Source organism: Plectropomus leopardus, chromosome 4 (assembly GCF_026936395.1).
Source record: "Plectropomus leopardus strain MGB_pleo_1.0 chromosome 4, ASM2693639v1, whole genome shotgun sequence".
In the NCBI taxonomy this organism is placed as follows: Eukaryota; Metazoa; Chordata; class Actinopteri; order Perciformes; family Serranidae; genus Plectropomus; species Plectropomus leopardus.
In genome coordinates, this window is record NC_142179.1 from 4,324,790 (window position 1) to 4,341,521 (window position 16,732).

A 16,732-nucleotide genomic window follows, 5' to 3' on the forward strand; every position below is an offset into this window, starting at 1 on the left:
ATGATTGCCAATAAAGTTAATTAATCACAAAGTGCAAAAAAAGTGTCAGCATGGGAGGAACTTTTATTTTGTTAAACCTCGGGGAGCTATTTTTATTTATTCATTTTTGTTTAAATGTTCACTTTACTTGATGCTGATATGATGTTGAACATTTCAGTTTTGATTGAACATTCAATATAGGTATTAAGACAAATCAGTTCCAAATATCGGGTATTGGCTTCATTCACCGATAATGAGAATCTGTATCTACCCAATATCGGTCGACCCCTAATTTGCAGTCTGCACAGCTCCTGTCATTCCCTCCTGACAGACGCGCCAACAGCCAGTTGTACCCGGCAGTGCGTGCAAATGTACACAGCCTTATCCTGTTGTACAATTTAACAAATGACTTAACAAATGTAATCTCACTTAACGGAATAAAAAGCCTTTGCTTGCCACAGGCCAGGATTGATCATGAATTAAACATGAACCGCCCCTCCACCCTCCTTAATATTAAGAGAGAAAATACCCTCCTTTGAGGCCAACATTATGATTTGTGCCTCTTTACAGTACAATGGCAAACAAAGACAAGCTGCTTATTATTTGATCTGAAATCCCATTTGTTTAATAGCAGATGTGTTCATGGTGCAGCCTTGAGCATCTTTAATGCATAAATTTAAAACACTAATGTTTTCTGAGGCTTTGTGTTGGGACATGATAAGAGGAGCTGTTTTTGTTTTTTCTGCTGTTCACCCTGAAGCTTCACTAAGGATTTTTCCTGCTTTTGATTCTAAAGGACAATTTGGACAGAGAGACATAAAGACATTCTGACTGCAGGGCTGCAAACCAGTATAAAGAAAGATTTTTTTCATGTACACATGTGAATTGATGTATCTGCTTGTCATGCAATATTAGATGTTATTTGCCACAAACAGCAGCAGTCACAATACTCACAATGTCTGTTGGCTAAAAGCTTTTTATGGTTCATGTCATGAGGTTGAGGCACCGTTTGAAAGCTGCACTCAAATACATCAATCTCATGAATAAATATTTTTTATGTATCTACTTGTTAAGCAGCATTTTCACATCATCTTGTACAGCAATATATTGCAGCCACTTTAAAACAAAAAAAAACACAAAACATATTTTTCTGTTATATTTTCTGATGTTGTCTTTTTGTCGTTATACAAACTGTCTTGCCATGAAAAATATACTGGGGATAGTTCAACGAAAAAGAGTAGCTCTTTACAATAATATCACTGCATTTCCAGCCAGGACAGTGCCATAAAAAGCAGTTGTATTTTACAGAGACAGCACTGCATGTCCAGCCGGGATAATGCCACAAAAAACGGTTGCATTTTTACCAAAATGTCCCTGCGTTTCCAGCCAGGTTAGTGTTTTAGCGATCACTTGCTGCTTCCACCAGGATATGAAAAGCAGTTGCTTTTCATCGCAACATCACTGGATTTCCAGTGAAGATAGTAGAAGATAGAAGTAGATAGAAGAAAAGAAGTAGCTCTTCATAATAATATCATTGCATTTCCAGCCAGGATAGTACCAAGACATCCCTGCATTTCATACGGGGATAGTGCCACTAAAGCGTTAGTTTTTTTCCTAAAACATTGCTGCATTTCAGGCTGGATAATGCCGCAAGAAGTAGTTGTGTTAGCCAAGACACCACTGAGTTTCCAGCCAGGGTTGTGATGCTGTTGCTGTGTTTCCAAAGTGATCTTAAAGGTTGTTTTTCACCGTGTCATCACTACATTTTCAGCAGTGATAGTTGCACCATAAGTGGTAGTTATTTACAACAACATCACTGCATTTCCAGCTGGAATAATACCACAAACAACGACTTCATTGCATTTTCTGTGGGGATTGTGCCACCAAAACTAGGTCTTTAATGTTTACTACAGTTTTACTAAAACGTAACCTTTAAAAGTGTCAGCTACTTAATAACGTAGAAATGTAATATATTTATGGTTTGCAGAATTGTACAATGCCAACAGTTTCACTGGTGATTGGGTTGTGTTAAGATATGTTTGTTGTTTTTTCAACAGGATCCATTAAATGTTTAATAATGAGAATGTTTGTGATATAATGAGATCAAGTAATGTGGCGTTATAACTGGGAATAATGAGAAAAATGCTACAACAGGAAAATCTCAATATAATGTGACAAGGAAAAACAGAAACTGCAAATATTTTTTGCCATGGTGGCAGCAGCAGCCTGCAGTAATCTTTGAAGTTGTTTTTTGTATGAAACTACATTTCTTGAGGGTCTTTCTTTTTCTTTTCAGCGACAATGTGTCTTTGCTTTTGTCTCACATGTTCAGTGTGTTATTATCACTCGTGCCAGGCTTTCATATTAAAACACTGCAGGAAATACATCAAAAAAGCAGGCACATTTAAAGCCACAGAACTGTGGAGAGATTATTTTCTTATTTTGAATACAGTAATATCACATTCACTCAGGATTCAGATGAAACAAACATATTTAACTTCGTGGTTTTGATTGTTTCTACATTCATGTGAAAGACGTGAGAGATGGAGCTTGGTGTCTCCTCTAATAATGGCCGCTGACTAATGTGTAGGGCTTACGGATCGCTGCCTAAACTCATTACCCTCACTGTTTCTACCACACTACACTGACTGCTCATAATTACAGCAGTCTGATGTCGGCATCAGTTTTAAATGGCTGTCAAAGTAAACAAGTCTGGCATTATATCTAACAAATAGTGTATGTCAATGGTACAAAACATAATGTAGACATTCAGAACATTAGCGATTTTTTGTGGCTCAGAGGTTCACAGCAGACATTCAGTCCATGCACCTCAAACTACCCTCATTGATCATACATGACAGCCAATTAGCGTGTTCCTATTTAATCCAATCAACTGTACTTGTAGTGTTTTCTTTGTTGCTAGTGACACTGACACTAAGCACCAGACTAACAGTGTTGGTATGATTTTGTGTGTTTTTCTCTGAGCATTATCTTAGAAATGAACTTCGGCTTGTTGCTGCTGCTGATTTCAATATTAAGAGCGTTGTTTCCTTCTCGAGCAGCACCGTGTTTAGTCACGTTTACAGCAAGGAAAGTATGAATTTCTCAAGAAAGATAGCTATCCATTGCCAGAGATTAGGGTTGGGCGATAAATTGGTTTTATCGATTAATGCCAATTTGTGATTTAGGACAAGTTTTAAAAAAAAATCTCGATTTTTTAAAAAAATTCCTAAGCCACTCTCTTTGGGCTTCCATAGTTCATCGTTTTTATCTTCTAATCTTTGTTTTATCCCCTCTGACATGATATTGCTTTCTTCTTCTTCTAAAATTGATTAATTAAGTACTTTAACTGCCTTTTGAGATCTGCCTGCTTTATAACTTTTACTCTTTTGTATTTCCTTTATTCTCGTTGACCTTTTGTGGACGCATTTTGTTCTTGCCTCTTAGTTTGACTGTTTTAGACCTTTTTCTGTTTGGCGTGTTTGTTGACGTTTATCTTATTGTTCCCCGAGTTCAAGCAAGCGTTTATGACAATGAAGAGTACGTTCCCAAAAAAGCCACAGTCTCGTCAGTTGTTTAGAACTGGTTCAGCTTTCCATTTTTACTTATTTCATATGTTGTTGTTTTTTTTTCAATCTAACTGTAAAGCACTTTGAATTGCATTTGATTTGTCTAAAAGGTGCTATATAAATAACATTCAAATTGATTGATTGATTGATAGATTGATAAACCAAAGGTACATGCATCAAATATGGAGGGAATTTACAATGACAGGTTGATCAGAGCAGTTAGCTGTTTGGTGCCTTGCTCAAAGGTGCTCTGACAGTGTCCACTGGCACTTCTCCAGTCACCAGTCCACACTTTGTGCCAGGTCCGTCCCGGATTTAAACCTGATACCCTCTGGTTCCCAAGGCAAGTCCCTACTGAGCTACTGCTGCTGCACATCTGTACAAATGTGTGAAAAACTGTATATTTGGTCAACTGTCCGGCACAAATAACTGATGAAAGTAGGTTGCTGATAATAGAGCATCTGTGTTGTAACCACAAAATCGCTCCAGATATTTCTAGAATTTGGGCTGAAGCTGAAAACACAAGTTACATAAGCTTTGTTTTGAGCCAGCATTCATTACTGAACTCGCTGTATTCAGTCATATTCATAGAGCCAACCTGCGTACAGCCTCCAAAGTCAAGCTTTAATAAGATAACCCTCCTTATTGGGGTTAATCAGCTTAAACTGTTCACTGCGGTCCTGTGTGGCGCTCCCTCCCCAGACAGGTCGGAAAGTCACTAAGCCAATTTCATTTCCTCTTGGATTACTGGATTTGGAGAGGGGGGAGGGAATCTGAATATTAGCCAACACAGTAATTTGGACCCTCTGTCACACAGAGAGTCAACAGGAGGGGAGGTGAGTTTCTATTGGTGCAGTGTGGGAGGTGTGTTATTCAGCCTGTGTGGTAAATCCTGTGGCACACAGAGGACAACTCTCTGATCACCACTCTGTCCAAACACACTTCAGGGCTCTCAGTCCGTTATACTCCTTACATAATTTAAGGTACGCCTACTAACAGTGGACCTCATCCACCAATATCTTCAAAGATTTTTTCTTAAATTTGTTCCTCAGAAAAGTCCTAAGAAAAGTCTTCGTCTGATTCGTGATGTGTTCTTAGCCGTTTGAAATCTGAATCATCACCAATTTTCTTGCGTTGCACTCGGCCACCTCACCATAGCACATAAACCTTTGAAACCCGAGCAGATTGCTTTGATTCATTTCGAAAACATGGCAAAAAGGCAACAAGCAACTTGGTAAGATTTGTCACAGAAATTGCAAGAAATGAGTAAAAGATGACAAGAAAAATTACCTGACAAAGAGGTAAAAAAGAGGAAGATAAAATTATTAGAATATAAAAATTAGGGGGGGAAAAAAAAATCACTGAACATTGTACTCACACTTTATGTATCCAACACACTTCAGCCTGTGGCCTTCCACACAGTCCCTTTAGAAATTTGATTTAATAAAAACCACATGAGCATATACCAGTTTAATTCATGGCCACACGTTTGTGTGAGCACGTGAAAACTTTTCCCCATGTTTTTAAAGAAATCAAAACAATTTGCTTATGTTTTAAAGGGTTAAATAACTGTGACAAGTATCTGAAAGCAGTACAAGAGAAGTGATGTCACTCCAGATTTCAAAGGGTTAAATGCACACAACTCATTTCAAAATAACCTCTGTTTTTGTGTTAACCTCCTTAGTTTTAGGCAACAAAAATATGTGGCTACATTGTTATTGAAATAACTTGATTGACATTTGCTTTCACACAGGAAACAAACAGCGGTCTCACGGGTGAAAGTTCGCTGTCTGCAGATGTTTGGGCGAAGATAAGACTCTAAAGGTCACGAGACGGAGGGCAAAATGGTCTTTGTTTTGGGTGCAGGAAGTTAAGTGGAAGGATGTGAAGGTGTCAAGGCCAAAACATCCACCTTTGAGCCTCACATCAAAGCAACCAAGTCCTCAATTCACGAGACAAATATTTACAGAGGAAAATCTCCGTGACCATCTGCAGGTTTGTACATCTATGTCTATCTTTAGATTTTCCTGACTATTTTACCCATTTAAATGCAAAATACTAACATGCACAACACTAAAAATTAAGGGTAATATTCAGTGGCATTTACGAAGTAAAGTTCTTGGGTGTTGAATAATTATATTTTTATAGTTTTATTGCAGGAATCCTGTAGCGAGAATTTTTAAAACATGGAACGATACAAAGCACAAACAGCGCAATTAATCTTTTAAAAGTTAGTATTTTATTTAGTTTTGGCACGCATTCAGATAATTTCTCGTTAAGCTTTTAAATTCTGAGCAAATTGACCTTATTTATTTAAAAAAAACCCTGAAAATAAGGCAATGAAAACTTAACAGGAAATTACCTAAAATAAGCAAGAAATTACTAAGAAGTTTAAGAAAAAGCTTCCAAAATCTGCAAAATAAATAAATCAATTTAAAAAACAAAATAATAATGATAAATATAAAACTAAAACTAATAACAATAACAATAATATTTAAAAAAAAAAAAACATAATATGAATTATAGAATTTGTAGAATTATTAACAGTTTTCTGGCAATTTTTCCCTTTATTAAATAATTTTCTAAACATTTTCTTGAAAGAAATCAAACCACTCGGTTCAATTTTGAAAGGATTACGTCCTTGTGAAAAGCAACTGAATGCAAGAAAAACTGAAGTTGATCCAGGTTTTAAAGGGTTAACTAATTAGTGCTAATTAGTGTCATCAGCAGCGCTAATGAAGCTCTCTTTTGAACGAGACATCATCACAGTCAGCCGGACAAACTGACATTTCAAGAAAGAGTCGACACCATTTTGAAATCCGCAGGACATAATTGGCTTTACAGAGGGAAACAGTCTGCACTTAAAACAGAAAAGATCACGTGTGTGTGTGTGTGTGTGTGTGTGAGTGTGTGTGTGTCCATGCGTGTGTGTGATGGTGTGTCTATGAAAGTAAGACCAGACACTTCCCCGCCTTAGTTCAAAGCACAGGCATGTGAAGGATTATAGAGCATGTCATTGAATAGCAGGTATTAAATGAGCACAGCGTGAACACACACATTAAAAAAAGTACAGGCCGAGCTCGAGGCCAGTGACTTATGATCACAAGACCAGCAGGCTCCTGCTTGCTAGTAGCCAACGGTTCGACATAAACACGTCCAAACACACACACCAGATACTCCCTCTGCCACCCAGACGGCTAATTTCACCCCCGTGGCTCAGGGTTCATCAATGTGAGTGTGTTCGTGTGAAGAGACAAGCAGCCCGATATGACAGGGTTACATAACATCTGAAGGCATGTGTGTGTGACACTGTCCAGTCTGATGCCAACAAAAGGTTACCAGAGATCACACACACACACGCACACACACACGCACACACACACACACACACACATGGCTCAGAGGCAGCAGCAGCAGCGGGAGGAGGTTGTGCAACACGTTTGCGGTTGGTCTTAATTTAATTGATGGCAGATTGTCTCAAAACACAAACGAGACACAAAGTCAAAGGTTTCATAAAGGCTGAGCTGGGACTTAAAGAGTGAAGAGAGGTTGTTTTTATTATAGCTTCTTAAAATTACACATTATTTTTAAAAATGTAAATTCAGAACAGGATTAGAGGTGAATATTAATAACTTAGGGACCGGTCATTATTTATGAGAGGGGAGGTGGTGTTGACAAAACGGGGATGTCAAATATTTTTTAAGCACTGGCGAGGGACTAATCTTTTTTTATTTTTGGCTTAGGGGAGGGGCATGATACTTTAAAAGGCTATATTTTGTATTTCTTTTACCAGCAATTTATGCCTTTTTTCTTTTTGAAGTTTGGCTATTTTTTAGAGATATTTGAGCCTTTATTTGACAGGACAGCTAGAGAGATGACAGGAAATTGAATGAGAGAGAGTAAGGATAACATGCAGTAAAGGGCTGATCATTTTTTACAATTTTTACATTTCCAATGATCCCTGAACATATCATGTTTTATTATACAGGTTTATGAAACAAAATGACATGACTTTTTCAAAACTTTCAGGGTATATTTAGTTTAGCAAAACTATTACAGGCCTTGAAATCACAATTTCCATGCCTGGTTTTTCATGATTGTATGAACCCTCTTGTGGTGGTTTTGCATCTCTTTGCAGTCTTTATGAATAATTGAATTATTTGTGTGTCACTTGTGGTTGTTTTGTGTCTCTTAAGATCATTCTGTGTTTCTTCCAGATATTTTTGTTTCTTTTTGAGGTATTTTTGTGTTTCTTTGAGTTAATTTGGGAATTTTTTTTGTCACTCCTGCTTTGCGGTAATTGTGTGTCTCTTTGTGGTTGTTCGTGTTTTTGTAGTAATTCTGTGTCGCTCTGTAATTTCATTGCATGTCTTTTTGAGTCTCTTTGTGACCATTTTTTTCAGTCACTTTCTGCTTGTTCGTGTTAATTTGACTGATATTTTGAAGGTGAAGGCCACACCAGGAACATCTAAGTGGGTATATGGGAGAGGGAGGTTGTATTTTTAGGTTTTAGGTGGATGTAGTGACAGAAAATGCACTAGTTCCCATAACTTGAAAAAGGGAAGCAGTGAAGTTTTGAAAGAATAAAAGTCATAAAGAGGAGTAATAAACGAAGGAGGAGAGGAAAAAAATGAAGTCCTGTTTCTGAATGAACTTTTGCAATACTGTATATTAAAAGATTAACTCCTTATTTACATTTGGACTAGTTCTGGTTTGGTTTATATTGTCTTGTTGTCATATTTATGTTTCTGTAAAGGTGTTGTCCATTCTTTTTAATAATTAATCAACTGCTGAGTGAACAACACGACACTGTGGAGCAACTCGGGGGATCCCAAGCGAAGCGGATGACATCACGCTGTATTTCTGAACATCTGCCATTAATATAATAAATTCAACAGGGCCACGTGGAGCCGTGTCCCTAACACAGCCTGGGTCAGGAGTTTAATTCCCACTGGGACCACCCGTGTCAGGACTCGTGGTACTGTATGGTGCTCGGGAATAATCTCTCCTCCAAATGGCACTTATCACATGTGGGCTCTAACAGGATAACATGTCCAACCGGACAAAAATGTCAGTGCGATGTCAAAATATTGCAGGCTCTCAAGTACTGTGCAGACAGCTGCATTTGTCTGTGCAGTCTGCATCAGATTTGACAGTTCAACAGAAAGATAACACAAGAGGAACGCGCTTTTGCCACCAAAATATGCAGGTATTTTAAATGCTGAAACACATACTAAAATAAGCGATGGACTCATTTCAGTAGACAAGAATCCCTTTCTTTTTTTTTTTTTCTGGTTTGTCATGTTTAACGTCACAAAAAAGCCAGAAAACAGGGAGAGAAATTGCACCAGTTTGCTCCAGGTTTCAAAGGGTTAAAGCCAAATAAGTTTAGATATTCATCAGATATTCAATAATGAAGTCAATGAAGAGTGTCTGATTGTTCAGTAACACTAATCTTGCCGAGGTAAAAACATCTGAAATCAAATTAACACAGTTTCTTTGGGTGCCTGTAAACACTGACTGTGTTTTTATTTGTTACCATGACTTCTTGGCTGATGCAGGACGAGGTCCTCAGGAGCATCACTTTAGATGACAGTTACTTTACTTTAATACACTCGCTGAGCGTTCTTGGCCGATTACTGCTGCCAGCTATGTTACACACACACACACACACACACAAATGGACATGGAGGAAAAAAAATGCAGCACTCTTTTGGTTTTGGCCCACATCCACGTTCCCAGCAGTGGGTTGCTGATGTTGGAGGAAGATCAGGCCTCTGAAGGAACGCTCTCTGGCTTCTGATTTCTTTGAGAAACACGTTTACATAACAACCGCCCTTAGGCTTATGCAACCAGCCCAGATTTTAGAGTTAAACACACATCGCTCATGTGCCACGTACTTATCATACCTTTCTCAGCAGGGTTTGGAGTTATGTAATGGATGCTCTGGGTCTGTGACATTAGCAAAGGGTGAAAAGACCAAGTGCCGAAATGAACAACGAGTGGGAACATGCTGACATATTTGGGCAACAGGGTTGGCCTCACAGTCAGACAGACCATCCTGCAATTGAAGGTTTAATACCCCGGAACAGACATTGTTGTGTCAATCAACAGGCATTTTTTAAAGTGCCCGTAAGCAAAACGCTGAATCATATCTGTAAAACACTGCAGGTGTGAGGTTCAGCCGACTGGCTGGATTTCAATGCAAACATTCACAACAGTAATTTCTATCAGTGCTCAAAGAAGGAACTGGTCAGTTGATAGTCAATTAATCGCTTAGTTCACCATTTTGGGGATCATAATCGTTTTCTTTGTGTTAGTTCGATAATGACGTTGACACTACTTTAACGCCTGTGAGTGCCGTATGGGACGAGACTCAGAAGCAAACAGAGGTGCAAACAGCTAACCTGGTTCTGCCCAAAGACATGAACCTCTACCACCAGCATCTCAAACCTCAAAAACTCACACATTATGTACTGATTTAACAAATGGGATACAAAAACATCTGTGAAAGGGATAGTTTGTTATTGTAGAGAAGTTATGGGATGTAACTTTTTCTTTAAAAACAGTAGTTCGCAGCGCTTCTGTCCCAAACCTCAGCTCACGTTGACAAAAAGGTTCTGAAAGCTCAGTGGATTCAGGCTGCTGGATTCCTCACGATTTACTTCTGTATACGAAGTTTGTTCTGATCTCACTCCCTCGTGACTTTAGCTCTCTGTTTACCTTTTTTCATTTTCCTTTCTCTTTTTGTTTGCTGAGCTGAACTGCCAATCACAATGATTTTATTCACAGACGGGTGTCACCAAAGCTGAGTCAACATCTTGTAATGACTGAAAAAAAGCCAACGTATGCCAACAACAGCCAACAAGGGCCAACAAGGGCCAACAAGGGCCAACGGTACAACACATCCCATCGACTTCGAGACAGATGCTCAATGATTGCCCAACATGGACCAAAGGCCAACCATTGGCCTGGTGTGTCAGGGCCTTTAGAAGAAGCATCTATTTTAAAACGTATTCAAATACACTACATGTAACGGAGTAAAGAAATCTAATGAATTACTATCAAACTGCAACGATCATTAATGTCCACTTGAGGCTCCTTGAGTCAAAGTAGATGTTTGTGCTAAATCTGAAAAAACTTCCCTTATAACATTTTTGAAATGCCAGTTTCATGAGAATGTGACATACAAGGTAACATTGACCTTGACCTTCAACTTTTGACCACCAAATTATAATCAGGTCATCCAAGACTCAACATGGATGTTTGTGCCAAATTTGATCCAATTCCCTCAAGGTGTTCTTGTGATATCGCATTCAGGAGAATGAGACTGATGCAAGGTCATAATGACCTTGACCTCTGACCACCAAAATCTAGTCAGTTCATCCTTGAATCCAAGTGGATGTTTGTGCAAAAATCAAAGAAATTCTATCAAGGTGTTCTTGAGGTATTGCATTCACAAACATGAGACAGAGGAGAGCACAATGACCTCTGACCACCAAATGTAAATCAGTTCACTGTCGAAACCAAGTGAATGTTTGTGCCAAATTTGTAGATATTGTAGATAACCCTATTGCCGCCATGGAGCCATTAAAAAAAGCTATATTCACAACGAGTGGATGCTGTTTTGCAAGATGCTGTTTTTGCCTACTTTGGGTGAAAACAACTTAACTCAAATATTGTCACAAATCATTCAATTAATAAATGCATTTGTTTGCAACATTTTCTCATTATGTCAGTAGAAAAATTCATTTCATTTTACTTTTTCCTCAAAACAAATTTGCTGTTTCAAATTAGTTGTGTACAAATGTAATTTTAATGAAGCAGGGCTGAACAGGTTTAATGGAGGACATTCAATCCACCACGAAAACCCCACCTTCATTAAAATTCACAGTATTTGCTTCGTCAGTCCTCACTCTCGTTGTCATGGGAAACACATCCTTATTAACGGTCAAAGGCTCCCAGTCCATTATAAGCCATTTGGTGCCGTTTTAGTCATCTGTTTATTCATCTCCAATTAAAACCAACGAGCTACACGACTGCCGACAAACGGCCGCAGCAAATGAACTGTCATTGAATTACAGCAATCACATTAATTACAGTTGCACCAAAGGCTTATTCATATCAGGCTCAATATTAGATGCTGTTGGGATTTTCTTCCATCTCGTGTCTAAACAATAAAATTAAGGCTTTCTCTTCTTGTTCTACTTTACAAAATGTGGGAAATTGTAGCATTCATTCAAGTTAAACCTTGAGGTTCATGACCAGAGCCAAATGCAGCTGCATCCTGGATTTATCCACTATACAATGATGAGTACATTGTCCATACGGGTGAAAAAAAATCAATTAGGATTTAGTCACAATTCTGGCTTTATTATTAGATTAATCCCACAAAGCCCCCTGATGCATGAGAGTTAAGCCGTCTGTGGTGATATCATGGCGGCTGTCTTCTCTGGCTGCCTATTCCACCGAGAGCGCTATTGTTCAGTATGCGTAACGTTAGCATAATCCTCGGCCAGCGCCTGCCCCCCGTTCCACCTGTGCCTTCACACTTTGAGGCCGACGCAAAATCCGGAGGAGATTTCTGTCAGAGAGGAAGACAGAAACCTCACCTCACCTCACAGCTCTTCAGAGAAAGGGAAATGAACCCTGAGTGGATTATCTGCAAGACTTAAAGCAGCTACAAAGAAAGTCTGGCATTATCTAATGTGGCGGTTCTCAGTAGCTTTAGCCCATGAACCCAAAAAAGTCTGATTTGTGACCCCCGACTGGGTGCACATATGCAAAGAAGGGTGATGAGTGACAGATTTTTTTAGCCTCTTTTAAGCCACATTTAAGTCTATTAGGATGTGCTTATACTACTTTACAACAAATTGCTTCAAATCATTATAGGTACAAAATAAAAGGACTTTTTCTTTTTGAATAAATGACCTTAGACTCTTGTAAAATCATTTAATTTATAGTCTCACTTGTATCGTTACTATCCCTCACTGGTTGAAAGCTTTGTGTTCACAGAAGGTATAACACAGAAACTGTTGATTATCCTCACTGTAATGTCACATCAGGTGGCGCCGCCCTACTGGCGACCTGGACTCAAACTGCTGCTTTTTAAAGGTTTTTGATTTTTTATTGTCTTATGTTTACTCATCAAAATACTGCTTCAGGCTGCAGGGACTGTGCAGTAATTCCATGATGTTTTAACAGCGGGGTGTTTGCAATAGGCTTTATGTGCAATTTACGAGCAATATTATGCATGTGCAATGTGGATGTGCAATTTAGCATCCGAGTCCAAGACAAACTTCGTTATGGGGAAAAGAAAGTATATTGCATCGTATCGTTTCATATTGTAACATCAACAGGCAAATTTACAATCATCAGTCTCACTCTTTGGGTTAATCTGAAAAAAAGAAAGAGTCTGTATCTCTTGAACTTGTATCATCAGAGGGCTTTAGGTTCAAATCTTTCCGCACATTAACAACCCAAAGCTAAATGAAGTGCCAGACTTTGGTCCTCAGCAGCTGAAAAACGTTCCAACAAATGCCACCAAACATCAATAATCCAGTCTGGCTTCGGACCACATTTGGCTCTTCACACCCTCAGAGGGTTTAAACAAGTCTTTCATGATCAGGCTCTCCAATACATTTTGTACCTGTGAATCAGCATCGGACCGCCCACCCACCTGCTGCAGCCCATTACTTAGACCAGACTGAGAAAACACAGAGGACTATACACAGTGCATCCTGCTTAATGGTCACAGGGCCCAGTGGTGCTTTAGAGACACAAAGGGACACTTTTATTGTTTTCTGATAAATGGGAAATGGACGAACCCATAAATCTGGCGGATTCATTCGGTGCCGCAGGGCTAAGTAATTAAATAAGTCATGTGCCAGTTGGCACAGACTCACCACAGACTCCCCTCCTCCGATAGATCTAGCCAGCTAAACAACCGGGCAGCTTAATAATTTCCTTTGTTGCTGGTTAATTGGCTTTCTGTGGAGTCTGCCATCAACATTTGCATTACACAACAACACAGAGAGAGAGGGAGTCTTTGTGTTGCATCAAAAACATCAACAAAGAGACAAGATTTTTGCCATCTGTCATCCAGGGAAACGCTTGAATGGTGAGCATTATTTTGGAAAAATGTATTATTATGAACCAAAACTCCACCATATTTAGAGGGTAAACTCAGCTCTGAAAACTAGCATGCACGCACGCACGCACACACACACACACACATACACACAGTTACACAGACATCTGTTGCTGCTTTTGGGAATTTTTATCCTCAGGAATTTAAGGTTAATTAAAATTCCCATTACTTTCTGTTTTTCAATTAAAACCCAACTTCACCCTCACACCCTCAAAACCCAAACGTCCTCGTTTGTGATTATTTTTTCAAAATAAAGTTCATATTGAGGTGACTCACCAGTCTGTTGTCAAACAGCGGTCTCTCATTGGTTAACGTCCCAAAAATTGTTGGCTGAAGAGAGGAAAGAGAAGATTCTGTTATTTCAGGCACAATGAAAAACATGTTCAGAAATCAGAAATCACCGATTATGTTTAAAAGCACACAAGAAAGCAAAACCTAATTTATGTGGTCATTTTATTCCAGGTGGAAGCACAATTTGCTGCACAAAGAGCAAGGTACAAGTTGCAGGTACAAAACAAAGCCTTCAACAAACCATAAAAGCAATTACAATTAATTACATTAAAAATAAAAATAAAATCTAATTAAAATAAAAACTCATTAAGTAATAATTAAGATGAAAAATAGACTACTAAAAGATACAAAGACATGAAACATGTCAGAACTGTTAAAAAAGGTTGAAATGTGTGTGTATTATTATTATTATCATTATTATCATTACTATTACTATTATTTTATTATGATGGATTCATTCTTTTTTTAATTTTATCCTTGTATGCTTTTGCTTGTTTACCTGGTAGTTAATTTCTTGGCATGTTTACATATTTATGTCCTTTAAGCATTTGATTTGATTTATAATCACCAAAACAACCTTTAGGAAAAGGTTTAGTAACTGTTATTTATTTATTTATTTATTTTAAATCTTCTGTCTGCCAATAAAAAAAGAAAAAATAATAATAATAAGTTTCCAGTCTTGTCCGGGGGAATGTTTTTAGACTTAAAGGTGCTCAGAGTCGGGGCTTGTCTAACATCATCTGGGAGGTTATTCCAGGTTTGTGCTGCATGATAATTAAATATATGTAATAAATGTTAACACATGATTGACGATGGGGACGCTCTGTTGCGACTTGACCTCTTCCACAGTACTAAGCCATACATTACTGTCCCTCTGCTGAACAGCACTCGCTCCTGTCTCAGCCAAGTCTGTCCGACACAAGCGATCCTACAAGGTAAAACAAATAAATCTGTTGGCAAGAAGCCGTGACCGAGCACAAACCTGCTGAGCCGTGGGCATTGTAGCCAGAGCAAAGTGACGGCACGGTGGGAAAATAATGACGCTAATAAAAAATCCAGATTTATTGCGGCGGGACAGGTGCCTTTGCCGAGAGTAATGGCAGTCATCTGCGTCTAATGTGGACCTGAACGTGGGCGGCACGTGCACACTAATTAAACTTTTAAATGCAGAAAGAGCCGACGGAGCAGAAATAAGTGCTTCCCTTTGCAAGTCAGACGATGACCCGACACTGAACAAAGAGACGCGTGGCAGCCAGATCTCGAGGTGTTCGTATAGTCTCGACATGCAGAGAAGCGACTGGATTAAAAGAAACCAAGACAAGCTCTCGAAACCAAGCATGTAATTAACAGTGTTTGTCGCAGCATTCGGAGGCAGGGAGACGAGACTATAAACAAATAGGAATTATGGAGAGCAAACACAAGTGATTTTACAGACTGTTGATTCAGCTCTCCTGTGATTAGCACCAACCGCTCCTGAGTTTTATAAATGAATCCAGTCCAGTCTGCAGGAGAAAATGTTGCCATTGTATGATTCTGCAAACCACGAATATTTCCCATTTGTATGTTTTATAGGGTCATAGAAACGTCTCCCAAGTGATGGAATGTATTGCTGCATTCGTGTGATGTCAGAAGGTCGTAGTTTCCGAGTTGGGAAGCCGCTCTTCGGACTTCATTGTGTTCATGTGTTTTGAGGTCGTAAAGTGGGAACATGAAAGCTACAAAGAAGATGAGTTGCATTTTAATGCTACGAGCATTTAAACAAAAGGTCGTTTCCAGTTAATATATATTTTTATACATTATTTTAGTTTTTATATATAATATTTTATGTATTTTTATATTTAATCTAGGTCACTCCAGATGGACAGCAGATAACAATAATACCATATTACACTTTACATGTGACCAAAAGGACTTTCACCCGCCCCATTTATGCATTTATGATGTCAAGTCGGCATCTCACGTTATAAAATAACGTTGTTATCAATGTCAGTATACTTGCCTGGCATGCTTTATAGTTAAAAGTTTGCTTGCTTGCTGCAGCTAATAGATGAATATATAAAAATGTGCAACTACTAAAAGTACAGATTTCAACTCAGATATTAACATTGGATAACTATTTTGAACTGACGGGCTACAAAGTTTGGGTTGCTTGCCACAGCTGCTGTGAGTGGATGATGATGAAGACTGTGCCAGGAGCAGGAGCAGGAGCAGGAGCAGGAGCAGGAGCAGGAGCAGGAGCAGGAGCAGGAGCAGGAGCAGGAGCAGCAGGAGCAGCAGCAGCAGGAGCAGCAGCAGCAGCAGCAGGAGCAGCAGCAGCAGCAGCAGGAGCAGCAGCAGCAGCAGCAGCAGCAGCAGCAGCAGCAGCAGCAGCAGCAGCAGCAGCAGTAGCAGCAGCAGCAGCAGCAGCAGCAGCAGTGGGAGCAGCAGCAGCAGCAGCAGCAGCAGCAGGAGCAGCAGCAGCAGGAGCAGCAGCAGCAGCAGCAGGAGCAGCAGCAGCAGCAGCAGCAGCAGGAGCAGCAGCAGCAGGAGCAGCAGCAGCAGCAGCAGCAGCAGCAGCAGCAGCAGCAGCAGCAGCAGCAGCAGCAGCAGCAGGAGCAGCAGCAGCAGCAGCAGCAGCAGCAGCAGCAGCAGCAGCAGCAGCAGCAGCAGCAGCAGCAGCAGCAGCAGCAGCAGCAGCAGCAGGAGCAGCAGCAGCAGCAGCAGCAGCAGCAGCAGCAGGAGCAGCAGCAGCAGATGGAGTAGA

General features: G+C 39.5%; 1 protein-coding gene across 1 annotated transcript in view; it reads right to left on the reverse strand.

Moving 5' to 3' along the window:
* The window catches only part of rasgef1ba (RasGEF domain family, member 1Ba), a 145,324-nt gene that overhangs the window by 96,769 nt on the left and 31,823 nt on the right, over positions 1 to 16,732 (reverse strand). The window contains exon 3 of the mRNA XM_088076343.1: positions 13,975 to 14,028. Coding sequence (XP_087932469.1) covers positions 13,975 to 14,028 — 54 coding nt within the window. The remainder of the gene's footprint in view (positions 1 to 13,974; positions 14,029 to 16,732) is intronic.